The sequence below is a fragment of the Gymnoscopelus microlampas genome (assembly GCF_963454915.1).
Source record: "Gymnoscopelus microlampas genome assembly, chromosome: 13".
Lineage (NCBI taxonomy): Eukaryota > Metazoa > Chordata > Actinopteri > Myctophiformes > Myctophidae > Gymnoscopelus > Gymnoscopelus microlampas.
The window spans coordinates 44,399,756-44,427,504 of NC_139950.1; the positions used below are offsets into that span (position 1 = coordinate 44,399,756).

General features: G+C 42.0%; 1 protein-coding gene across 1 annotated transcript in view; it reads right to left on the reverse strand.

The window, feature by feature from the left end:
- ppp1r21 (protein phosphatase 1, regulatory subunit 21) overlaps window positions 1-27,749 on the reverse strand; it is a 38,053-nt gene that overhangs the window by 4,746 nt on the left and 5,558 nt on the right. The window contains exons 5-21 of the mRNA XM_084075691.1: window positions 26,150-26,314; window positions 23,639-23,697; window positions 22,801-22,895; window positions 21,904-21,956; window positions 21,624-21,773; window positions 21,153-21,254; window positions 20,960-21,048; window positions 20,214-20,350; window positions 19,387-19,479; window positions 17,930-18,057; window positions 12,293-12,445; window positions 11,696-11,788; window positions 10,431-10,691; window positions 8,507-8,542; window positions 7,612-7,728; window positions 4,728-4,826; window positions 4,014-4,142 (exon numbers count right to left, since the gene is read on the reverse strand). Of these exons, the coding sequence (XP_083931817.1) occupies window positions 4,014-4,142; window positions 4,728-4,826; window positions 7,612-7,728; window positions 8,507-8,542; window positions 10,431-10,691; window positions 11,696-11,788; window positions 12,293-12,445; window positions 17,930-18,057; window positions 19,387-19,479; window positions 20,214-20,350; window positions 20,960-21,048; window positions 21,153-21,254; window positions 21,624-21,773; window positions 21,904-21,956; window positions 22,801-22,895; window positions 23,639-23,697; window positions 26,150-26,314 (1,959 nt within the window). The remainder of the gene's footprint in view (window positions 1-4,013; window positions 4,143-4,727; window positions 4,827-7,611; window positions 7,729-8,506; window positions 8,543-10,430; window positions 10,692-11,695; window positions 11,789-12,292; window positions 12,446-17,929; window positions 18,058-19,386; window positions 19,480-20,213; window positions 20,351-20,959; window positions 21,049-21,152; window positions 21,255-21,623; window positions 21,774-21,903; window positions 21,957-22,800; window positions 22,896-23,638; window positions 23,698-26,149; window positions 26,315-27,749) is intronic.

The window sequence follows — 27,749 nt, forward strand, 5'->3', positions numbered from 1 at the left end:
GAATTTGTAATTTTTACAAAAAAATATTATACTTGTGTGTGCATTTATCATAAAATATCATTTGTAAATCATCTATTCTGTGTGTGAATTGTTGGATCTTATTTGTGAGTAGACCAACACACGCATACATTCCTTTTTCCTGTTACATCATTTTGAGACAAACATCACGCTTTTTTAAGAGAATTTCTACAAATGTATTTTCCTATCCACAAACTTACTTGTAACTTGTAAGTTCGCATCTAAATACATGTGCTAAGTTTCACACAGTGTTGGTGAGATTCACTCTCACTTTCTGCAGATCCGTGTGTCGCTGAGATTTATACTTTCTGCAGATCCGTGTGTCTGCAGATCCGTGTGTTGGTGAGATTCATACTTTCTGCAGATCCGTGTGTCTGCAGATCCGTGTGTTGGTGAGATTCATACTTTCTGCAGATCCGTGTGTCTGCAGATCCGTGTGTTGGTGAGATTCATACTTTCTGCAGATCTGTGTGTCTGCAGATCCGTGTGTTTCCAGATCCGTGTGTTGGTAAAATAAATAAAATAAAATAAAATAAAATAAAATAAAATAAAATATACTGTCTATATACTGGGGGGGGGGGGGGGGGGGGGAGAATTGTAACAGAAGAAAATCTTCACAGTCTAATGGTAGGTATGATGTCTCCCCGGGATCCAAACTAGTTAAAATAGCAGATCTGCAAGCTTGTAGATCTGCTTGTAGATCTGCTATTTTCATTGCGTGTTCTTTTTAATTAATTGATTGAATTTCTTAGATTTTTTATTTATTAGTTTTTAGATTTTAGACTTTTGGGTGGGAAATTTTTTGACCCCCCCAAAATAATCATATTTGAACTGGGGACCCCCCACCCTGATACGCACTTGGAATGTAGGAGTTGATGCATTACGTTTAGTTTGACTCTATTGTGAAAATAGCAGATCTTCAAGCTCACAACGCCTCGCAAGGAAGGAGTTGTGAGCTTGTGGATCTGCCATTTTCAAAATGTTTTCTTATATTTAGTTCTACATTGAGAACCACTGATCTAACCAAACTTGACCAGCTTATCAGCTGGGCTGTCCAGTGTCCAACCATCTGACCAGTTAAGTCCAGCTTTGCTGGTCAGTCCACCCATTTGACCAGCAAAGACCAGCTACCAGCTTGGCTTTGCTGGTCAGTGCAGCCAGCCAGCTGGCTGACCAGCAAAGACCAGCAGAATCCAGCTTAGTGACCAGCTAACCAGCTACACTGACAAACCAGCCTGACCAGCTTGTCCAGCCTGGTATGCCAGGCTGGACAAGCTGGTCAGGCCTGCTTAAGCTGGTTTGGTTTAGAGTGAAGTGACAATTTAAGGATCTTAGAGACCATTTTAATACCAAAAAAAAACAAAAAAACATTACTGCATCAAAATAATCAACAAACTATAGTTACTATACTATAAACAAGTAAGACGTGCGAACGCTGGAAGCGAACGCAGCTCGAAATATGTTGCAGGTGTGTGCATTTTAATCAGAGCATTGTCTACATTCCTGCGTTCTTCATGGCCACACTGTAGTGCAGGCGTCTGTGTGTGTGTGTGTGTGTGTGTGTGTGTGTGTGTGTGTGTGTGTGTATGTATGTATGAAACCCTGCTCGGCACTCTGGCGCACTCTGGAGGCTGCACACAGGCAGTGCACGCACACAGACAGACACACACACACACACACACACACACACACACACAAGCCGAGCAGGATTTCATAGTAAGCTCCACTTGGGCGGAGGCGCGCCTTCGGCGCGTTCGCAAAAATTGTCAAACATTGGCCAAATTGTCTAACAATAATAATAATAGAGGATATGCGCATGCTTAAAGTGAATGGCACATCGAGTGGCAAAGCGAGTGGCAAAGCAACATGCAAAGTGAGTTTAACATTGTTTAATGTTGTTTAATGCAATCAGATAATTATGGCTTTTCTGTTTGGGTGCATGGGCTGTCAAGGCCAGAAAGTATTTTTTTGACACTCAGTAGGCATTCCTGCATAACTTCCGGGTTTGATGATGATGTCACACGCATATCCTCTATATAAGAAAACATTTTGAAAATGGCTGATCTACAAGCTCACAACTCCTTCCTTGCGAGGCGTTGTGAGCTTGAAGATCTGCTATTTTCACAATAGAGTCAAACTAAACGTAATGCATCAACTCCTACATTCCAAGTGCGTATCAGGGTGGGGGGTCCCCAGTTCAAATATGATTATTTTGGGGGGTCGCGGCCTGAAAGGGTTGAGAACCACTGGGTTAGATCACTGTTTCCCAAACAGTGGGTGGGGACCCTTTTGTGGCTCATGTACACATTTTTATGGTTCACAAGGAAAGATCCCTTTTTTCCGTTTCAAATATATTATATATTATTTCAAAAAAATGTCCCACCCAAAAGTCTAAAATCTAAAAACTAATAAATAAAAAATCTAAGAAATTCCATCAATTAATTAAAAAGAACACGCAATGAAAATAGCAGATCTACAAGCAAATCTACAAGCTTGCAGATCTGCTATTTTAACTAGTTTGGATCCCGGGGAGACATCATACCTACCATTAGACTGTGAAGATTTTCTTCTGTTACAATCCCCCCCAGTATATAGACAGTATATTTTATTTTATTTTATTTTATTTTATTTTATTTTATTTATTTTACCAACACACGGATCTGCAGACACACGGATCTGCAGAAAGTATGAATCTCACCAACACACGGATCTGCAGACACACGGATCTGCAGAAAGTATGAATCTCACCAACACACGGATCTGCAGACACACGGATCTGCAGACACACGGATCTGCAGAAAGTATAAATCTCAGCGACACACGGATCTGCAGAAAGTGAGAGTGAATCTCACCAACACTGTGTGAAACTTAGCACATGTATTTAGATGCGAACTTACAAGTTACAAGTAAGTTTGTGGATAGGAAAATACATTTGTAAAAATTCTCTTAAAAAAGCGTGATGTTTGTCTCAAAATGATGTAACAGGAAAAAGGAAGGTATGCGTGTGTTGGTCTACTCACAAATAAGATCCAACAATTCACACACAGAATAGATGATTTACAAATGATATTTTATGATAAATGCACACACAAGTATAATATTTTTTTGTAAAAATTACAAATTCAAATTTACAAAAGTCACAAATAAATAATTTGTGTTTGTAGATTGCAAAATACATTTGTAAATCATGGAAACACATTTGTAAATCAAAGAATATTTGTGCATCTTGGTATTGGATTCACAAATACTTTTGAGACAAATCTCTCCCCATACAGTCGTGGCGTTTTTATTTTTATAGATATATGATAGATGGGTGGGTAGATATATAACACAATATCTACAGTACATATCTGTCAAAAGGATAAAAACACAATAAAGATTGAGAGCTTATTTCCATTGCGTCACTGCACAGCTGGCTGTAACATCTATGCTGTAATGTTTTGGATTTGATTTTAAAGTGGAGGCCATAGTCTATGAACCATAATCTTTAGAGGTCGCTGTGCTTACTTCTGTTTTTGGGGCGGTGTAGCCGCCCCCTATAAGTGAGTTTTGGACACCGACCAAAAGATTTGTATACCCCCTAACCCTTCCATTGTTAATGCAAATCGATACTTTTGCAAAGTCAGCCAATCACATTACAGCTAGTGTCATCACCACTAACTGTAATGTGATTGGCTGACTTTGCAAATTCAGGACTGTGATTGGCTAGCGAAACACATGACACATGTGCAGCCCTATGAATAGCAGTATGGACTTTAAAAAAAGTCATTTATCCTTTTTTTAAAGTGAGTCATGTTGTGATGACCACACACCGCCCACTTCACACTGGGTGTGATTTTTACTATCTATATCTTATCTCTTTTGTAAGATTGCCAGTTTTCGTTAAAAACTACTAAAAGTTATATTTTCAGTAAAGTTTGTAAAACTGAAATTAGAACAGGGGCTGTATTTCAGGTTATGATAGCTGCCAGAAGTGTTTTGTTTCACAGCCGTACCTTGCTGCCCAGTTTAAGCGTGTCGATTTCTTCTCTCTGCTTGCTCAGTGTCTCGTTCATAATACACAGGTGGTCACTCATCATGCTCAGCTGATCTTCATAGCTTCTCTTTGTCGTGGCCAACTCGTCCTGTAAAAGCAGACACTGGTTATGACACTGGCTCTCAGAGTGGGATTCTTGAGGGGGTTCCCCAACTGAATAAGGAACAGTTTAACCCATTGAGACCTGAAGCCGATTCTACATGTCTCCTAAATCCATTTTTTTTCTGAAAAATGTATGTTTCTATATGAGTGGTGCTCAATCTTTTTCATGTCAAGGACCCCCAGAATTATATGTATTTGGCCGAGGACCCCCATCAAAATATCTTGTTCCAGGGACCCCCCAGAAGCAAAGATTTGAGTTAAAAATGTTTGCTTTAAAAATATATATATTCAAAGATTTGCACACATTTTCACGATTAAAAAAAAATAGCAGATCTACAAGCTCGTAGTGCGGCACTCGGTGCCGCGCTATGAGCTTGTATATCTGCTATTTTTGAATAGCCCAAAGTGTAAAATAATGCTTTTTAGCTTAAATCTAAAAATGACACAGTTCCAGGTCTCAAAGGGTTAAACGCGTAAGCCCTAACGCGAGTCCAAATGTTAAGATATGACGAGAACCGGTTTCTTGCATTTATCACGGAAGCGTTTCTATTTTCCGTTTGTGAAACTGTACCTGCAAGCGTGTGATGTTCTGATTGGCCAGTTTGACCTCCTCGTTCAGAGTCTCTCGTGACTTTTCGGCGATGGCTAAACGCTTGGCCAAGGCTCGGCACTGTGAAATGAAAGCAGAGTCAAATAAAAGAGTTGAGATTGAAGATTTGTTTTTGTTACATTGCATAAAAAGGAATATACAAGATTACAATGCTTGGGGTTTGGCAGAATACAGCAGAATATTGCAATAAAATAACAATAGCCATAATAGTCAATACAAAATTGCACTGAAATAAAATACAATAATAATAGCACATTGTGAGGTGCCTTTAGTATTAGTGCCTTTATTATTAGTGCATAATATTTAATATTATTTTATTGTGTGATTGTTTACAGTAGGTGTACAATTATGTATTTTAAGTGTCGGGTGCCTGTGTGTGGGATGTGTTGAAATAATATAAATGTGTGGTGTGTGTAAGTATGTGTGCAGTAGGTCCGGCCTTAATAACTGTGCATACTGTATGTGTATATATTTTTTTGCCCGTTCGTGTGTGATTGTGTGTACGCAGAGATGCCTCTGAGTGTGTGTGTGTGTGTGTGTGTGTGTGTGTGTGTGTGTGTGTGTGTGTGTGTGTGTGTGTGTGTGTGTGCGTGTGCGTGTGCGTGTGCGTGTGCGTGTGTGTGTGTGGGGGCACAAAGGCAACAGGTTATAGTGTCCATTGTTCATGTCAGTGTCTTGAGGAAGTGCTTAGGGAGAAACTGAGTCACAGTCAGGTGTATTCCTGTTGCTATATTCTACAAAACACACACATGACCAACAACACGTGTCTAGTAGTCACAGTTCAGCAAGGACCTCAACCGGATCTATAATTCAGATGCAGCCTCCTCCATATTGCATAAAACTAAAGCTGTAATGTTTCCCTTAATAACCTTGATGTGCATGCAGCTGTGAGAGGCAAAGGAGGAAGGGGGTTGCCTGGCGTTTCCTTTTTTAGCTGAGCTCGGTTTATTTCATTCATTTATTTTTGCATTTTTATCTATTTATACACCCAAAAGTCCCTAAGAACCTTTCTTACTTCCTTCAATCCTTCAGCCCACTGCTGACGAGGGGAAGGAAGAAAAGAGGTTTGAGAGATTGAGAACTTGCGTGTGTGTGCGTGCGACACTGCGTGCGTGCATCTCTTTCCGTGCACACTGCCAGATGAAGAAGGGTTAGCCTAACACTTGGACTGCTGTGAAAGACACAGGTCTTGTGCAATAAGACAGAGAAGCAGACAGAAGACAGAATGTTCTCCTGTGTGACAGCGGAGTGGAGGGAGCCTCACTTCGGAATGGAAGTCCACAGCCTTGCTGTCAGCAGCCTGATCTCACAGAACGTAGTATACATTGCACGGATCCAGTGCACGTCATGCCGTGCATAGTCGCCTAGAAAACCCGAAAATCCGTGCATATGTACAGCGAGTCCCACGGTGGGCGTAACCGGTTGCAACCCGGAAAAACCCGGAAGCGGAGCAGTCCCCCACAACAAAATGTACGATTCTGTGCCTATCGGTACACAACTCAAACGGCGCTGAGTAGGCTCAAGGGAACGTCGCAACGCTCGGGACGGCAACTCGCTCGCTTTAGCTCGCTCGCTCGCTCGCTCGCTTTAGCTCGCTCGCTCGCTCGGTGGTCCCTCGCGTGGCTCCAGTTCCCTTGAGACTGCGCGCCTCCGAAATGGTTTAGTCCAGGGGTCTTCAACAGGGGGTCCGGGACCCCTAGGGGGTCCTCAGAGTTACTACAGGGGGTCCGCCAAATCTTTGTGTGATAGGATTTCTTCCTTTTACATTAACCACTATAACCCTAGCATCCCTTTTCTGAGGAGAACTTTAGCCAAAAAATAGCAGATCTACAAGCTCACAACGCCTCGCGCTGCGAGGCGTTGTGAGCTTGTAGATCGGCTATTTTTGGCAAAGAGGTATAGGTGTATAGGGAAAAAAGAACAGTAAAAGTTTATCTGCAACAACATTTTATACAATACATAGGGGGGTCCCTGCTTCATCTCTCTCTCAGCTAGGGGGTCCTTGGCCTGAAAACGTTAAAGACCCCTGGTTTAGTCAATGGGGGAGATGCGAGGCGGCTATGTACGGATTTTCGGGTTTTCCAGTTGTCTATGCACGGAATGACACCTACGTGCAATGTATACTAAGTCGTGTGAGATCGGGTTGCTGTCAGATTTCCGGCAACGATAGACCGTCACGCTAATCGACACTAGTCATTCATTCACAGGGAGTTTTTAAGAGTTTCCTAAACTGATTATTGTCATTTGGATTATTAAAATTGTCAACAGAGACAGAGGACGAGTGAAAATTTTCAGCGTTTCACTCGCAACGGCCGTTATTCCACCGCACATGTAAACACGACGACGCAACCACCCGTACAAATGGAACCAAACGGACCCTTACGGTCCCCTTAAAGAAGCGATGTCACGATGTATCCAATAGTGAGCCAATAAAATTCCTCGTCCTTGTTTCCCTGGGCAGCGCTGGTTAGCAGGGATCAATACACTTTTAGACTCACATGTTTGTGCCAGCGTGGGTGATTAGATTTATTTCTTGATCTCCTCTTGTCTTGATTGTTTAGACATGACTTGGCCATTGTTGTTCTCACAGAACAAGTTTGGCCACTATTAGAACTTCGCAGTCAGAGGCAAGGGGGGTCGGGGGGGATAACTGCCTGCGCCGCCGTTTTTTTTGGTCTTTTTTCTCTCTCTTGTTTTTTTCCCATTAGAGCTAGTATGAAAAGGTGTTTTTTCAAATCACTTCGTGGGTCGCCATGGACCTTTTCGCGGGCCGCCAAACGCCCGCGGGCCGCCAAGTTTGACACCCGTGGGTTAGGGTTAGTGTGACAACAGATAGGACCCTCACCTCAGAATGGAAGTGCACGGCCTTGCTGTCAGAGATCTGCAGCTGGGTGGTGAGCTCTCCCACTCTGGTCATGTAGTGAGTCTTTATCAACTGTTCCCTGGACTCCTCGTCTCCCATCTGCACACACAGACACAACATGCTCCCTGTTCATTTGACCCTGAGTGTGTACAAATGTAACCAAAATGGCAGTGGTGGAAAAAGTACTCAAATTCTTTACTTAAGTAAAAGTACCAATACTGCCATATAGAAATACTACAAGTACAAGTAACAAGTAAAAGTCCAAGTAAAAGTCCAGAATAAAAAATGTAAATGAGTAAAAATACAAAAGTATTGGCATCAAAATAATTTAAAGTACCAAAAGTAAAAGTACTAAGATGTTTGAAAATAGCCTATGTATAAAATAGGGCTAAAGTGGCTAATGTATGTTTTATAATGTAATAATTTATTTTCACATAATTTTTATTGAAGAAGTCAGTTTTACAGGAGGATCAACAATGACAGAACTCTTCTAATTTTCTGTGAAAAAAAACAAACGCACAAGACAAACACAAACCCCCCCTCCCAACCCTCACATAATGTAATCATTTATATCTGCAAAGTAACTAGTAACTAAAGTTTTCAAATAATTGTAGTGGAGTTAAAGTAGAATGCCTCCGAGATGTAGTGGAGTAGAAGTAAAAGTACTGAAATTTGGAAATACTCAAGTAAACCTCAAAATTGTACTTAACTAAATGTACTTAGTTACTTTCCACCACTGCCAAATGGACCCGTAAGAGTCCATTTGGTTACACTTGTACATGTCTCAGAGTTACAGATGGATAAATAAAAACACTGAGGATCTTATTGTGTTAGATCTTGACAGTATTGTGTATATCTGACATTCACTCCAACTTACATGTTCAACAGTAGGTGTTGTTGACAGCATGCCGACCTGGTGACGACAACACACACAAGACACATTAACACGTTGGGGACTTAAGTTACGTCATGGTTCACGGATCATAAATTTCAACATCTTGGCTTAGTTTCCCTGCATGAAGCCCCAGCAGGAGTCTTACATTCATAGACCAAACTCGCCATGAAAGCCACTACACAACAATAAAGATCTAAAATAGATTGACTGCGGTGGTGGTGACTATGTATTAGACTTAGAGACAACCAGATGCAGAGAGAGAGAGCATGCAACTGTGAGTGATGAAACTGTGGTTCTGCACGAAACCGTTCTGCCATCCTGCCACATCAGGACACTGGAAGTGTGGGTTTTATTAATCCATTAAGACTGGGAACGCATCTGTGGTGTTTTGAGATTTATTTGGGCTATTCAAAAATAGCAGATATGCAAGCTCATAGCGCGGCACCGAGTGCCGCGCTATGGGCTTGTAGATCTGCTATTTTGGGGAAAATTCATGAAAACCTTTGTATTAAAGCAAACATTTTTTACTCCGATCTGCGCTTCTGGGGGTCCCTGGAACAACATATTTTGAGATGGGGGTCCGCGGCCAAACACATATCATTTTGGGGGTCCTTGACATGGAAAAGTTGGAGCACCACTGAAGGACTCCCCATCTCAAAATGTGTTGTTCCAGGGACCCCCAGAAGCAAAGATTTGAGTTACAAATGTTCTCTTTTAAAAATATGTACATTCAAATATTTGCAAAAATGTTCACCATTTTTCAAAAATAGCAGATCTACAACCTCATAGTGCGGCACTCTGTGCTGCGCTATGAGCTTGTATATCTGCTATTTTTGAATAGCCAAATACATCTAAAAATGATTCTTTCCCGGTCTAAATGGGTTAAAGGGAAAAATCTGGCCTAGTGTGGGAGTTAGAAGAGTTGGCTGATAATGCTCCTTTTGTTGAAGCCAAAAACAAACGCCCCTGCTGTGGCCATTGAAATCCTTCAGCTTGTCATGCGTAGCCAAACAATCAGAGATTTCTGCCTACCGATACGTCTTCAAACCTACGCATTCTGCTTTGAAAACAAATCATATCACGTTCCCAATATGAAGGACGGCTGGAAAGACTTTGAATTGTTTCTGGGCCTTTTTTTGTCCCTTCTAAATTGTTTGCAGTTTTAGCCACTACATTGTCTTTAGATGATCAGACGTATCAATAGGCGTAGATCAGTGTTGATTTTGACAGCAAATTTTGATTTAGTTTTAGTCAATAGTCCTTGGAATAACATTCCATTTAGTTTTAGTCATGTTTTAGTCATCTGAAATGTTTTAGTTTTTGTCTAGTTTTGGTCGACTGAATATCGTAAGATTATAGTTGACTAAATCTACAGTTGATTTAGTCGACTATTTTGGCGGTGCCTTGATGGCGTCCTAATGGCTGATTTTACACTCGGTTGCATGCTGAAAATAGCCGATCTACAAGCTCACAACACGTCAACACGTTGTGAGCTTGTAGATCTGCTATTTTCAGAGTGCAACACCTGAGCCCAACCAAACATAAAATGACTTGTCTTTTAGTTCTACTGGATCTCCTCTCCACTCGTCCCTCCCTAACATTTTTGTCTAGTTTTTATTTATTGATATATATTTGTTTTTTGGACAGAAACAGTACAAAAGACATGTATCGAGTGCTCGGATCCAATAAAACATATCTTTTGTTTGTTTTTATAACTTGTCCCTGTCAAATAAACAAAAAAATAAATAAATACAAACATTTCTTTTTTAAATTCGAATATACATTTTCATATTCGAATATACATATTTTCCCAATATTCAAATAATATTCGAATATATCGAATATTCGTTTGACAGCCCTACTGTGTACCAGGCTGATAAAGCTATAGGACATAATGGCTGTGTACCAGACTGGTGCTGCACTGGCTGGCATCGGTATCCCTCCGCTCCATCATCTCTGTGTCCTCCTCGCCGGGCGAGGCTTCGTCGGCCGGCGGCGTAGCACTGGGGGCCACGGCGGACCCCCCGAGGGCCGCCGTGAGCTGGGTCTCCAGGTCAGAGATGCGCTGGTTCTCCTTCTCCAGCCTCACCTTCCCCAGCTGGGCCTCCAGGAGCCAGTGCTCCTTCTCCTGCTCCAGACGAGCGATCTTCTCCTGGCTCTGGTGCACCTGAAGGGAGGAGAGGAGGAGGCGATGGTTCACACAGAGGAAAAGGAGAGGACTGTGAGATCAGGATGGGAAGATGACGGGGTAATAATGTCATTTAGGTAAGACTGGGAGAAAGTACAAGGGACTACGTAAAAATCCTGGGTTTCACACATTCAAAAAATAGCAGATCTACTATAGCCTGGCGTAGACGGACTATATCACTGCGTGGATATGAGTCTGGTGCTTCCATGAGGACGTTTTGTTTCCCAAGGGGCGGGATCAAAACAATGGCCCTCGACGCAATTGGTTAGACCTACAACCAACTACCAATTACAGTCTCCCATATTCGAATACTGGGCCCTGATTGGTCACCCACGTCTTCTGGAGCAGGAAATGGATTCTCTATGGAGCGGTGCCAGACCCAAATCGCAGAGTGCACATTTTTTTTGCACTCGCAGATTCGTCTGGTCCCAGGCTAGGTCTACAAGCTCATAGCACAGCACGAGTGCCACGCTATGAGCTTGTAGATCTGCTATTTTTTTTTTAAATCGTGGAATATTTGTGCAAATCTTTGAATACATATATTTCTAAAGCGAACATTTGTAACTGAAATCTAGATTTGAAAAAAAAATAGCAGATATACAAGCTCATAGCGCGGCACTATGAGCTTGCAGATCTGCTATTTTTGAACAGCCAAAGAAATCTAAAATGACAGAGATGCGTTCCCGGTTTGAATGGGTTAAAGTACTAAATGCAACTTGGAAATAGATTATAACTGATTCCCACCCTGTCGATATGCAACACATTTGGGCTGCTCGACGTAGGCACACATACTCCTGGTGTGGCTCGCTTGGGTTCGCCTCACGAGACCCAAAGCCTCGCTGTCAGCACGTCTGCCTTGTTGTTCGACCTGCTTAGCTATGCCCATCCAGGTAAAACACCTGTTTTTTAGTGAGTCCCATAGTACAACAAGAGCATTTTAATCAGTGCGTGTGGAAGTGATGAGCAGAACTTGTTGATCTAACCTGTTGAGTGAGACCCTCTCTGCTCTCCGTGGAGCTGGTCAGTATGCGGCGGTTTGAGAGAGCTTCTCTGTACGGAACAGACTGTGGTCTGGGCTGAATGAAACAATTGGAAACAAACAAAATAAGACAAGGAAAATACAGGGGAAAAGAGACATATTATGAAACAACAATGCGTATTCAAGGATATACAGATAGGACAATTATTTGTCGCAATCGCAACTATTTGAGATAATCGCAAGTATTTTTGCATGATCGTCATAATCTTTTCCATTTAGAAAAACATTCACACATTTTCAAATATAAAAAAAACAGAAACAGCAGATCTACAAGCTTACAACGTGTCACTTCGTGACACGTTGTAAGCTTGCAGATCAGCTATTTCTGCTTTTTTTACCCGAATATACATTATTAAATATGTCAATAATTTCTTTGTATATTTCAGTTATTTGTCAAATCTACCCTGTGCATTTTTTTATTACGCCTAAAGGGCTTCATATGTTCCAAAGTTCAATTCCAAAAACACATTAAATCGTTAATCGCAATTATTTGTGTGGCAATCAACTTAAATTTGAAATCGTGACAGCCCTATATACAGACCTTTGTGACGGCATGGATGTAAGCGGCTGCTTTCTTCTTGTTATCCAGCATGCTCTCTGCCTGCAAAGGGTTGAGGGCTACAGTCCCACCTCTCGGCCCGTAGCCTGTGGACGACGTGAAGAAGTCCAGGTTGTTGCTGAAGAAGGTGGCGATCTGTAGAAGTAGGTTAAAAGGTTAATATCTAGAATAGAGTACCAAAAGACCTGTTTACAACTTTGGGGTTCCTATTTTGGGCAAGTCAATGTAGGCAAGAATTTAAAAATGGCAGATCTACAAGCTCACAATACATCACGATGTGACACTTTTTGTGCAAACCATCATACGACTTGAAACTGTGTGTAGAATGTGTAGAAAGCAACTAGACAGGATAATGGAATGGAATGGACTGCATTTATATAGCACTTTTTTCCAAAGCGTTTTACATTTGTATTTCACATTCACCCATTCACACACACATTTACACACCGATGGCGGAGGAAACCATGCAAGGTTCAGTGTCTTGCTCAATAGTCTCGCGTTATTAAGAAATAAAATGTTAAGACATTTTAAAATATAAAGACATTTTAAAATATATTTTCGTGAACGGAAGTGCCAGCTTCCTCTCTCGGATTTCAGGAGGTGTAGTTCCAGACCCTATATAGAGAGACTACTTGCTCAAGGACCTTTGGACACGTAACCAGGATGAGCCGGGGGATCGAACCTGGAACCTTTCGTATTCCAAGACTGCCGCTCCACCTCCTGAGCCACTGCCGCCTCACAGGATATGTGCATGTTTGTGGCAACTAAGTCAATACCAACAATTAGGGGAATTCATCAGATAGTTGTGAGATTAGGAGGTTGAAACAAGGTGCAATTTACAGGGGCTTGTGGCCCAACCCACACTGAGCCAGCTGGGGGGTAGATATTAGGGGTAAATAATGGCTTCAGAAACTAAATTATGGAGAAGGAGGGAGAGACTAGAGAGAGCACACGTTGCAGAAGTCTTGTAAGTATTATTTTGGTGAGACAGAAGAGTGTTCATATTGAGCTTGTGTGCAAACTGCAAAGGAAAGATAGCCTGACTCGTACTGCACCACTGTATTAATGTGTGTAATAAATGATTTTATATTATGACTTTTGGTCCCATGGCTGCTTTAATTCTGCTTAACTCTTTGATTCAAGATCACTCTATATCATCATCATCATCATCATTATTATTATTATATATATTTTTTTAAAGCATATGACCTCCGAGGTGCGAGATTAGCACCTGGTTTCAAAACTTAAAAAGGCTTTATTTAGAGCGCAAAAATAGTAATACTCTAAGACTCTGTCCCGTTTCTCCCAGGTGTAAGACAACCCTGGTGCGTCTCAATCCTTTTGTCTGTGCGACTCCAGAGGACGACAGAAGGCAGGATCGAAATTTGCAGGTCAAACCTGGCAAGGGAGATAGCGGTGCCCAGCGCCTGAAAGACCAATTTATAATGCCTTGCTCGAGTGACGTTTCAAACAAAGCCGCCGTTCATCAGACGTGTCTGATGAACTACAGTTTGTGGACCTGCTTTTGTTTTATATTATTGTCTTCTTTTGGTCCAGCGCCTGCCTTCATAAAAAAATAGCAGGTCTATAACCTCACAAAGCCACACGTAGTGAACTTGCACATCAGATTTATTTATTTCTGCTACCAAATATTTGGTGTAGAAGGAAAAAGTCAGGGTCCTAATATAGACCCCTGGGGGACTGCGGTCAACTAACTATATAGGGTGTAAGTATTTAAACAGTTGTTGGGTTTGTGCAACCCATCATCCAGCCATTAGGTCTTAAGAGGTCCTTAGGGTCACACCATAACACAACCTTGGCCAGGAGTCCAGGACACTTTTGAACACACACTCCTCAAGTTCATCCCCCGTGTAAGAGGCTGGTTAAGCCTTTAATTAAACCATGTTTGCATAAGAGGGAGTGCTGGAAAACTCTTCAATGACGGGCTGCTCTCTACAGCTGGGTCAGGAGGAGGACAAACTCTGCCGCAAAATGTGAAGTGTGTGTCCGGGCGATTAGTTTTTTTTTTAATATGGACCTGGCTGTTCATGAATCATCATTCATTCTATACAACATCAACAGCCAACACGCTGTTTACCACCAGACCCACGAGAGTTCACACTAGGCCAGCCAGAGAGGGAGGAACCACAGCCAACAAGCCAATCACAACACTGAGTCTGTGTCTCCATGACTGCGTGACTGACAGACACCTCCCTGACGGCTCAGCTGACCCACTGCTCTACATGGTTAACCCATTTAGAGCGGGAACGCATCCGTGTGTCATTTCTACATTTCTTTGGCTATTAAAAAAAAATAGCAGATCTACAAGCTCAAGCTTTCAGACCTGCTATTTTTGGAGAAAAACGTGATTTTTTAAGTCCGATCTGTGCTTCTGGGGGTCTCTGGAACAACATATTTTGAGATGGGGGTCCGTGGCCAAGTATATATCATTTTGGGTGGTCCTTGACAGGAAAAGTTGGAGCACCACTAGCAACATAGCGTTAGGTTTTAGAAAACACGCGGACCCCCATCTCAAAATGTTTTGTTCCAGGGACCCCCCATGAAGCAAAGATTTGAGTTACAAATGTTCGCTTTAAAAAATATAAATATTCAAAGATCGCACAAATGTTCAAGATTTTTCAAAAATAGCAGATCTACAAGCTCATAGCGCGGCACTCGTGCCGCGCTATGAGCTTGTATATCTGCTATTTTTGAATAGCCCAAAGAAAATCTAAAAATGACACACAGATGCGTCCCCGGTCTTAAAGAGTTAATGGGACACTCGGTCGGTCCAGGGACCAGCTGTGGAGACAGTTCATTGGTCAGTGTGTGGCAAACCCTCCACTGCTACCCACCTGAGCCCCACACATTCTGAACCATTATAGGTATGCCAAATGATGGTTATGATTATTATTCTATCTCTTTTATTTGACATCTAACATGCTTCTATAACCTCGGAGAGACACATTTCTACTTGACGTGTCATAATGGCAACCTGAGGACCAGCTGCTGCCCCCTGCTGGCACTAGCTTGCCAATTAGGGAGAGAAGCCAGCATACAGGGCCAGTTTGCACTGAAACCTCATCACAGAGCAAATTACATTTGCATCTCCCCATGTCTCCTAGGGTAGGTACCCTCACAAAAACAAGCAGTAATCCTGGTCACTATACTGCCTCCCCCTGGCCAGCCGGGGCGCCTGATGGAGGGGAAAGGAACGGGTTGGAATAACGTGTTCCTTCCACGCGCTACGTCCTAACGGGGAAACTTCCCCCTGTCAGGTGACAAGAAGGTCAGTTGGCTCTCATGCATTGAGGGAGGCATGAGCTCGGCCCTGGCCTCCCTAGGTTGGCAGAGGGAAGGTAGTGCCCAGGATTACATAGACAATTGGCACTGGGTGTAAAAAATGGGGTTACAAAATCGTGGGATTGTATATTTCAGTTATTTGTCATATCTGTCCTGTGCAATGTTTGATTACAAAGCCTAAAAGGCAAACAGAAATTAAATGTGTATTCACATGTTCCAGTGTTCAATGGCAAACACACAATTAAGTCGTTAATCGCAATTATTTGTGTGACAATTAATCGTCAACTTTGATTCGTAATGGTGACAGCCCTATCTGTTACTCTATTAGGATTTGAGCTTTTACCAGGAAGACGTGTGTAAACTACAGAAAGGCAGGGCAGACAAAGTAACATCAATGCATTACATCATCTACTCCACACATCTGAGACACAATGCACCAGGGGATTGGGTAACAGGGTGTAGTTCTGGGTCATACTAACATTGGATAGAGCAGAGCTGCTATTATCATGAATACCAGTCATTTCGTCCAGTTCGCAGTTCGCCCAAAAAGTCGGACATTTCGCCCAAAAAGTCGGACATTTCGCCCAGACATTTCGCGGACATTTCGCCCGCTACAGTTAATAATATATAGTGAAGCTAGCTGGCCGTTTGTGTGAGAGAATGAGAGGGTTAGGGTTAGATAAAAGCTCTCTCTCTCTCTGTGTGTGTGTGTGTGTGTGTGTGTGTGTGTGTGTGTGTGTGTGTGTGTGTGTGTGTGTGTGTGTGTGTGTGTGAGACGCAGTCAGTGGGGCAAACGCAGTCCCCACGAAAAATATTTACGATTCTGTCCCTATCGGTACATAACTCGGACGGCGCGTAGTCGACTAGCAGACCTTGAGGGTGAGGAGTTGCGCCCGAGCGCCTCCAGGCGCGAGTGCCCGCAACGACCAGCCGATGGTCGGCGCGCCTCCGTCATGGTCCAAAACTATAATTTATCGGCGAAAAAAAGTAGTCCGCGGATGACTGAAAATTCCCCTCTTAAATAAAGCCATTTATAATGAATCTCGCACAACTGATTGATTATATATTTATAATGAATGTCGGGCGAAATGTCTGGGCGAAATGTCTGGGGGTGGGCGAAATGTCTGGGCGAAATGTCTGGGGGTGGGCGAAATGTCTGGGCGAAACGTCTGGGGGTGGGCGAAATGTTCGGTCAAAAACACGGGCGAAATGGATTTAGGGCGAAATGTCTGGTTACCATTATCATAATTATTGTCAATAATGGTTTTATGTGATGCCTGGTTTATGTTGCGTTGTCCTGGAGGTGGAGTTGTGTTGTTTTGTTTGGTAGTACTACTGTTAGAGGTTCACCCAAAAAATGACTTTTTTTTCCTATCGATTAGTCACCCCATGGAGACTTGAATTCATGGATATTTTTTAGTTTTCCTAAGCCAATACACTTTGATGACCAGAGGACCGGTAGGCAGCGGTTCCGGTAGGAGACACAAAGGAGACTCTTTGTGTCTCCTACCGGAACAGCTGCCGGTCATCAAATTATGGACTTAGGAATGCGACAAAAACTAAAACATATCCATGAATTCAAGTCTCCATGGGGTGACTAATCAATAGAGAAAAAAAGTCATTTAGAACTATCCCTTATAACATTAATATTTATTTTGTTTGTGTTCATTTTTATCTTTATTTACTTTTTTGTGTGACCCTGGGTGGGACAATGTGGGAGTGGGAGGGAGGGCAGTGAAGTGCAAGGAGGAATATATGTTTATTATCCACGTGTAAGGACTGTATTTTGTATGATGGAAGATTCAATAAAAAATACATTTCAAACATTTTAAAAAATATTTCCACTGTAGTGGAACTGTAGTGAATCTCTGTTTTCTTTCGAAAAGATTAATGTTTTGGCTTTTATGCCTTTATTGATAGGACAGTAGGCTGACAGGAAATGGGGAGAGAGATGGGGGGTGACACGCAGCAAAGGCCGTCGGGATCGAACCCGCGACACGCTGTCAGGCTGGATTACCAGCCTAGGTGCCCAGACGGCTACGCCAACCGTCCGGGCCAAATCTCTCTGTTTTGATGTTTTTTTGGGGGGTGGAATTCTGTCTATTTTCAGTCCTGCTGACAGATTAGCGATGCGTGGATGTTAGACAGATGCAGGCAGAATGAACATTTTTGGGTCATGCACAGCAGGGTGGCGGTGGTGGTGGTGTGTGACAGCACGCTTTGACCATGAACCAGGCTTAATATAAGAGTTAATTCAAGGTTGTTTTGTGTTTTGTCACATTCAGTCTCGCTGCTGCTGCCCCCTGCTGGCCTTACCTTGCCAGTGACGCTGGTGAGAGAACCCAGGGATCCCAGCAGACAGTCGGTGGTGGTCCGGAGCTTCTGGGTCACGGTCGGAAGCTCCTGCTCCAAGCTGGCCTTCTGATTGTAGTGCTTGGACATCTCTGGGACACGTGGAGAAGACAGGAGCAAGTGGGAACAGGCATTTATAACACAACAGCTACTTGGAAAGTCACCAGCTTTGTAGGGCATTGTTGTTTTTTTGTAAAAAACAAAATCCTTATGCTCCCGATTGAGTCATTATGCCAATTTCCAATTATCCATCTAGTACCAAGTTGTGACTGAAAACACAGACAACCATGTGTCTCCTCTGATCACACATGACGTCAAGGCTACTTCTTTTCACCTGACAGTGAAGAGTTTCCCCAGGAGGATGCAACGCATGTGGAGGAACGCATCAATCTAAGAAGAAGATGCCCAGGCCAAGCTGGAGGACCCGCAGAGGATTCAAAGCCCTAATCTCTGCGGTGACGGGCAGGAACTTTACCCTTGTGCCAACCCCAGCGCCCTTGTAGGGCATCGTTATCTCAATTTAAATGCTACTAGCATAATGATATGTTGTGGATCTTAGTAACACATTAACATTGACAAATTGCAGGTCTCATCGAGTATCTTTGGTCACACTACCACTTGAGGGATGGGGTTGGTAGGGTAGGTGGAACAGACTTCCACTGTGCTAGATATATCAAGTGACTCTACTTAGCTAGAGACCACATATTAATTTGACCATTCACTGTCGGAATTCGACACCACTGCATCCTGTGGCCATTTGCCCTATAACAACCAGGTCGGCTGACATTGCCAGTGCTTGAGTGAACATAAAGTAAAAAATATTTGCAGTGGTGGAAAGTAACTAAGTACATGTACTCAAGTGCTGTAGTTAAGTACACTTTTGAGGCATTTTTACTTTCATTTATATTTCCAATTTTCAATACTTTTACTTCTACTCCACTACATCTCTTACTTTGTAGATTTTGATTATTATTACAAAACATACATAAACCACTTCAGCCCTTTATGCATTTCGGCCATTCGAAAATAGCCGATCTACAAGCTCACAATGCGTCGCATCACGACGCATTGTGAGCTTGTAGATCTGTTATTTTCAAGAGATTTTTAAACATTTGAAGACGTGAAATGGGACATTCCGCATAATGAGTACTTTCTACTTTTGGTACTTTAAGTCAATTTTGATACCAATACTTTTGTACTTTTACTCAAGTTAATCTTGAATTCCCTACTTTTAATTGTAATGGAGTATGTCTACATTGCAGTATTGATACTTTTACTTAAGTAAAAAAAATGTAATACTTTTTCCACCACTGAATATTTGTATGCATGGCAACAGTGAGAGTGTTGTGTAATGGTAGCTGACGGTAGCATCATGGCTCTAAGGTGAAATACAGTGTGACTGAATGAACGGCGCAGCTCACCTTTGATGCCGTCGTGAAAGCTGTGCAGGCAGGCAGCCAGCTGGGTGAACACGGCAGAGGAGCTGCTCTGTGGCATGGCATCCTGTCGCACACCTGACACACATATCACACACACATTGTAAAAAACACACACAACCACCTCCTCACCCCCACTTAACCCCCACCTCACCCCCCCTTAACCTTCCTCCAATAAAGACGAAGCAAAAATGCTTCAAAAACGGTTAGCAGCTGCTATCAGTTCATTTCACAAACGTGCCATTGTGTAAATCATTGCATTGAATCAAATGAGGCATACAGTAAGTGACAGGTTTGATCATTTTTTAACTCATTCCATCCGGGGACGCATCTCTGTCATTTTAGATTTCTTTGGCTATTCGAAAACAGCAGATATACAAGCTCAAAGCGCCGCACCGAGTGCCGCGCTATGAGCTTGTAGATCTGCTATTTTTGAAAAATTGTGGGGGGGTTTTTGCAAATCTTTGAATATATGTATTTTTAAAGCGAACATTTGTAACTCAAATCTTTGCTTCTAGATGGTCCCTGGAACAAAACATTTTACAAACGTTTGCTTTACATTTCTTCAAAAATAGCAGATCTACAAGCTCATAGCGTGGCACTCGGTGCCGCGCTATGAGCTTGTATATCTGCTATTTTTAAATAGCCAAAGACATCTAAAATGACAAGAGATGCGTTCCCGGATTGAATGGGTTAAGTATAAAAGTTTTTTTTTTTTATTAATGTGCCCGAAAACATAAATATATTTAAATGTGTTCGTGTCATTACTGTTTATGTGGAACAAAAGCTCAAAGCTCCTGGAGGTGACCTACTAGGTAAGGCCAAGAGGTTGATGTAGTTCTGTAGTTTCCCAAACACCGACGTCACCCGCTTCATGTCGCTCTGCAGCTCCTGGTTCTTAGCCGTAAGGACCGCGGTGCACAGAGGTGACTCACACTCTTCTTCCAGACTGATGAGAGAAGAGGAAAATGATCAGATCTGTATCAACAAAGCCTATTTCTCTGTCTCAGACACACACTCACGCGCACACACACACGCAGGCACACACACACACAATACTAGTGCTCTCAAAACTAAATTCGGGATTCAGAAATAATTAGAATGAAAAAATGTTTTATTACATTCGAATGCTGAAATTTTCATTCGAATGTAGTTTAAAAAGAAATATATGTATATTTAAAATATATATACTGTATATATATCTAAGAAATAGGCTTTCATCACGTCAAGCATGATCCACAATAAAGTTTGAGTGCATGCACTGTTTATTATTGTACAACTATACATTATTTTATATAATTAAATATTACATAAAACATTCGAATATTTTTTTGTTAAAAATATTAAAGCATTGAAATTCAAATGGGATTATGGAGGAAAACTGACAGCACTAACACAGACGCACGCACAATCACACTAACACACACGCACGCGCACACACACACACACACACACACACACACACACACACACACACACACACACACACACACACACACACACACACACACACACACACACACACACACACACACACACACACACAGTGAGATCTGACCTTTTCAGCTGGTAAGGAAGAATCTTCTGCAGGAAATTGGTGTACGTGGAGAAGTGATCTGCAAAGTTCTTCAGCTTACCCACTGTCTCCTTCAAATCAATGGAACACGAGTCAATAAAACAACAAGTGCCTACTCTAGAAGGTCACTGCATATTGGGGGGGGGGGGGGGGGGAGAAGACAGACATCACTCACAAGCATCGTAACTGTGTCTTCTGTGATGCTCTCGTGTAGTTGCAGCAAGCCGTCCTCCAGGGGGCGCACATAGGCTGCATTCTCATGTAAGTATTGTGAAAACTGGATAGAGGGCAGGATAGAGCAGTGGTTCTCAAACTTGTTCATGTCAAGGACCCCCAAATTGACACTTATTAGCCTGTGGACCCCCATTTGAAAAGGTATGCCAGGGAAGACTTTTACGGCTCTAGCAGTGATTCTCAAACATTTTAATTTCAAGGACCCCCAGTTTGACATGCATTAGAGGCTACGGACCCCCATTTAATGGCATTCCTATGTCTGGGACCACAATTTATTTTGTAAAATCAATGTTAATTTAACTCTGACAGTGTACAAATGAAACCAAATTTGGTTCCATTTGTACACTCTCAGAGTTACAGACCTATAAGGGTTCATTTGGCTCCTAACTATCCATCATTTAGCTTGTCTTACCTTCTGGTTGAGAGGGGAGATGGGCTCAATAGAAGAGTCCAGGGGATAGATGTGGACTCTTTGTTCTGTGTAGGAATGGAAGTTCAACAGAGCAGCCACCAGGTCCTGTACCAGCCCTAATGCTTGACCTGCCACATCCCGAGCCTTCAGCTGAATCCAAAAAGGAAGAGCACAGAAAACTTGTGAAGTCCCCAACAGACTCCCCACTCACATCACATGTGAAGTGCTGAATCTGCTGATTCATGCATTACTGGGCTGCTGTCATCATATCCTCACTCACCTGATGTCTTCGGTTGTGTGGTGGAACATTCAGGCTGTTGTAAACACTCAATTCTGGAGAACACGAGAGGAAAGACCACTGTTAGACTTGAGCAGATTGACTGCTTTAAACCTTGTTATTATGACTAAAAAGAACACACGTTTTGCCAATTCATTTGGCCTCTGTCCTCCACCCGTATTTAGGCGAGCACGATATCATCGATATAAAGTCATCAATATGTCAGAGATTCACAGGGAGTTATTATTAGATCCGGTCTTGTTTATATGTGTTAGCGTTATTTGAAAATGCTCAAAAGAAAAAATGGTTAACCGAGCAGCTCTGAGAATCCTAATGCGAGTTGTTGTAAGCAGTGTTGATTTCGTCGACTAAAGCTATGACGAAAAATGTTCGTCGACTACCTTTTTTCACTGACGAAAACGAAATAAAAACGAAGCTACGATGACTAAAACTAAGACTAAATATATTGACAATTTCGTCAACAAATAAAAGACTAAAATGTTAGTGAGGGACTAGTGGAGAAGAGATCCAGTAGAACTAAAAGACAAATCGTTTTATGTTTGGTTGCACTCGGGTGTTGCGCTCTGAAAATAGCCGATCTACAAGCTCACAACGCATCGCAGCGCGAAGCGTTGTGAGCTTGTAGATCGGCTATTTTCAGCATGCAACCTAGTGTAAAATCAGCCATTACGACGCCACCAAGCCACCGCCAAAATGCATTTTAGTCAACTAAATCAACTGTAGATTTAGTTGACTATAATCTTATGATACTTAGTCAACAAAAACTAGACTAACAGTAAAACATTTCAGATGACTAAAATATGACTACATTTGCTGTCAAAATCAACACTAGTTGTATGAGTTGTTTACTTATCGTTTGCGTCTAATTCAAAAACTCACTGGTGTCATTGAAGGGCACTTTCTCCTGGATGACACTGCTGCTCTGCTTCACCTGTCTGTTCAGCTCCGACTGGCACTTCTTCAGCTGCTGCTGACTAGCAGGGAAAAACCGCAAAGAACACGCATTCAAATCCTCAGTGTTCATTTGAACTCGCTGAGATGTGTACGAATGGAACCAAATGGACCCGTACGGGTCCATTTGGTTCCATTCGTACACTCTCACCGCGTTACAAATGGATACATTAACAATATTTTATCGTGCGCGGTAGTAGACGCAGTAGAGAAGGGAGAAATAAAGGGCCCAATAACCACACATCAATAGACATTACCGCCAACAGCCTTCCCATCTCCAAACCACATCATTATCAAAGTTTATTACATTTCACCTCATTTCATTGTCAGCCCGCACAATGACACTGAAGGAATATGATAAAAACTCAAACAGGGGAGAGTAGGGAGGGGGGCTGTTTAGAAACCAATAATATTGAACAACAAGTCTTTGTGGTTAGACTATGGTTTACTATGGTTAATTTAAGCCAAAATATTTGGAAATATATTATCTGCACCATGGAAGTCAAGCTCCTGTATTTATAAAGAATAAAAATATTCTTTTCATGCACTAATTATTTTTATCCTGCACCTGGTCACAAATATACACATAACCTCAACTTTCTCTGTGGGGTTAATATGCCCTGTATAAGGGTCTTATTGGTTGAGATACAGTAGTTTTGAGACTAGAATCCTACATAAATGGGTCAGGGTAACAATATAGCATGTGTGGATGGATTCAATTATTTTCAACCACCAGAGAAGGAGGAAATGAAGGAAGCACACTCACCACTCTTCTGTTCGCATTCTGCACTCTTTAGATTCCCTCTCCAGAGTCTGGCCTTTCACCTACCAGAGGACACAATATACACACACACAGGCTCTCTTTAGAACAGAAGGAATTGGGTTCCACACCTCTGAAGACTGTTCCTTTTTTTGGGCTCAAGGAAGAACCTCTCTGTAATAACAAAGAATCCTATTATTTTGTGCTCATTTGAGGCATGGCAAGAATCGCACAAGTTATTAGGATTAGACATTTCTTATATGAGAAAGACTCCGTTATGGGACAAACCTAACATCCCTCGCCCTATTGCTGATGGTATTGGACTGTCGGGGACTTGCCAAATCATAATATTTTCAAATATCTCCAAATCAGACACTGGGTCAGAGAAAACTGCAAAGATTTCCCGTCTATTCCTAATAAATCACCCCTGGAGGATCATATGTTCAGCACATTGATCTCCTCCACCAGGGGGTTAATCTCTTCCATATACAGTATATTAAATAGGAATCTTTTGGTCCCTTAAACGCAAGTGGGAAGCTGATTTAGAATGTACGTATGATGATTGGCGAAACGTCTTCGAAAGAGCTCAGACAGCCCTGGTCTCCACGAAGCATATTAGACAAATGCAATTCAATATCTTTCACAGGACTTATTTTACTCCACTAAGGCTACATAAAAACAATGGAACTATTTCTGCCATGTGTCAGAGGTGTAAGATAAATGAAGGTGATTTGACTCCTATGCTTTGGAATTGTGCATATTTGGTTGATTTTTTGGAAGTTCATTATAACCACTGTTTCAGATGTCATGAGATACCTTTTGACCCCAGGATTTGGATATTGGGTGATGTCAGTTTAATTCATGTGAACTTTCACAAGAGGTATTTCGTTTCACTTGCCAGCACGGCTGGGAAAAAAATTAAACTAGTGAATTGGAAATCTGAAAATTCTTCATCACAAAAGCATTGGTTGAATGAACTTTCCTCTTATTGTACTCCTGAGAAGATCCTGTACAATGTAAGGAGAAAACCCGAGACCTACAACACAATTTGGGGCTCTTTTCTCGATATTTTGCCTTCATTAATTCCTCTTGGTTGAGGTTATAAGTTCTAATTACTGCTAAGATTGTTGTAGTCAATGATGTTTATTGTGTCATTCTGGGGTGGAGGGTGGGTTTGGGGGGAGGGCTGTTTTTTGTCTTTTTGCTTTCTTTTTTCTATTGTCTCTTTTCTTGTTTTGTTGAATAAAAATGTAAAATGGATGGATGTACATTGTACTCTGTCAATAAACAAATCTTTAAAAAAAAAAGAATATACACACACATTAAGCTATATTCATACACCACCATGCAAGGGTGTCGCTTGCGAAAATATCCTGTCACATCGCTTGTTATGGATTTGTTTATTTTGGCAAGTGACACCGTCGTAAAACGGAGTATAAATCATACTTAATTTATATTTATTTATATATATGAAAACAGGCAATCTACAAGCTCACAACGCATCGCCATGCGACAGATTTTAAGCTTGTAGATCAGCTATTTCGGCGCTTAACACCAGCATCCAACTAGGTACAAATCAGGCTTTACTCTTCATCCTCTCCCTGTCTCTGTTCCTATGGATCAATACCATGTTTTTGTTTCTGATCCGGTAGGGTGCGGAAGTAACTTTACGTCATCAGGCACGTCAACAGGTGGCCGGAACCAACAGCCGGAACCAAGGGTGCCGGTATCACCAAAAAAGAATTCCCCGCGATCAAGGGCATCATAATTTTAGGGCCTACCCAATAAAACCCTTGATGCAGCGAGGTTTAGCTTATAGGAATAGTTGGCTCGTAGCGACTGGCGAGACTAAACCAGTAGCTATACTCGATTCATTATTTAACACATTGGGTGCCAAAACCGTATATATACTTCTTTTTAAATCCAACCATGGAGTGCCAAAACCGTATAATCTTTTGAAAAAAATATGGAAAAAAAAAAAAAAAAACATTTCTTTTTTTTTTCTTCACAGCACCAGGAGATATCATTTTTTTCGAAGATTTAGACTTTAATCCACTTCCTGGTTAACTTATGACTTCAAAAGCCTGTATCTCGGCTCCTGTGTACTTTTTTTTTTACAATGTATTTTTGACTATTTTCAACTGGCTGCAACTATGGAACGGATTACCGAATGTTTTTAATTTTTTTCCCCCGATTGTACGAGACCTCTATGTGTGTAATGAGGGGATCATCGTGAGGAAGGTGATCACTGAAAATATTTTGTGAGTACTTGAAAAAGGTTCAAAAATGGTTAAAAATCCTCAACATACACTTTTTTAATAAAACTCTGGCACCCCAAGTGTTAAATGGTGATTGGGGAAACTAACAGGGGGAACCAAAACAAAGCGAGACGAAAAACCGGAACCAGCAACCGGAACCACCGCATTCTTTTTTGTTTTGTTTTTTCAGTAGGCGTGGTCTAGATTTGGAACGAATACCAGGCTTTCCTCCGAGGTTACTGTTCCCATGTCCCCTCACCTCTAGGCGGGCCTTGTCGCTCTGCAGCCTCTCGATGGTTTCCATGTACTTGGTGGTGAGTCCGTCCACCACGGCCTGGTGCTGCTCGGTGTCTCTCTCCAGCTGTTCCAACCGAGCCTTCAGCTCGGTCTCCTGCTTCCTGTGCTGCTCACCGGCCTCATAGAACTGACAGGTGCCATGCCAGGAAAGAGGAAACACAAAAGACACAGACTTCTATAAACACCTATTTACTGACACAATGTCGTGTATGTTACTTCTGTTATGCAGCGTTCACAGCAGTGTTTGATTAATTGACAGCACATTTTTATTTAGTTTTAGTCATAGTCTTTTGAATAAAATTCCATTTAGTTTTAGTGATATTTTAGTCATCTGAAATGTTTTAGTTTTAGTCTAGATTTAGTGGATTAAACAACATAAGATTATAGTCGACTAAAATGTATTTTGGTGGTGCCTTGATGGCGTCGTAATGGCTGATTTTACACTTGGTTGCATGCTGAAAATAGCCGATCTACAAGCCCACAACGCGCCGCGCTGCGACGCGTTGTGCGCTTGTAGATCTGCTATTTTCAGAGTGCAACACCCGAGCGCAACCAAACATAAGATTACTTGTCTTTTAGTTCTACTGGATCTCTTCTCCACTAGTCCCTTCCTGACATTTTAGTCAAATGTGTATTTGTTGACGAAATTGTCAATAAATGTAGTGTTAGTTTTAGTCATCATCATAGCTTAGTTTTTATTTAGTTTTCGTCAGTGACAAAAGGTAGTTGACGAACATTTTTCGTCATAGTTTTAGTCAACGAAATCAACACTGGTTCACACTAGTAAAAGCTACAAAAGTAGTCAGCTACACTGTTGTAGAGTCGACATTGATGTGATGCTCAACAGACATGTTGACGTCATCAAGTGTGCGTCTGTGTGTAGAGGTGACTAGCGAGAACGTTATGAAGGAAAATATAAGGCTTTGGTTTAAAAACAATAGGTTTGACAAAGGCTTCATTAGGCTTCTTGCAGTAGAGACCCTATTGCCAGTGGTTACCAGTGTAAATGTCTCTACACTGTCCATACAGTACCATGCCATCACATTGTCTTCTCTCCCTCCGCTACATAGCTCCGAGATGAGGTTTCACACAGCTCGGTGCATGTGGGGCGGGACATTTTCTAATATGCTCTCTCTCAGATGTTTTAACTTCTAGCGGAAAAGAACATCTAAGTGACGGGTTGAAACAAGTGTTTAAATCTCTTGTTAGTCAGCCTGTGCCCTGTGGCCATGTTTTCCCAATGCAATCTTACGGGAGCAGTACTGCGCATGCGGACGGGGGTTGACTGGCCACAGGCTGACTAAATAAGCGATTTAAACGCTTGTTTCAACCCGTCAGTTAGATTCTCTTTTCCGCTAGAAGTTAAAACATCTGAGAGCAGGGGGGACAACCTTTACTTTTTGGAAACGATGTGCGGAAAAGGGTAAGAATCATGCAGTGGAAAGTATTCGAAAATATCCCGCCCAACAGGCGCCGAGCTGTGTGGGACCTCATCTCGGAGGAGTAGCGGAGGTAGAGGTTCCAAATGGGGGGCTCAGTGCTTTTTAAAACAGAGTTACAAA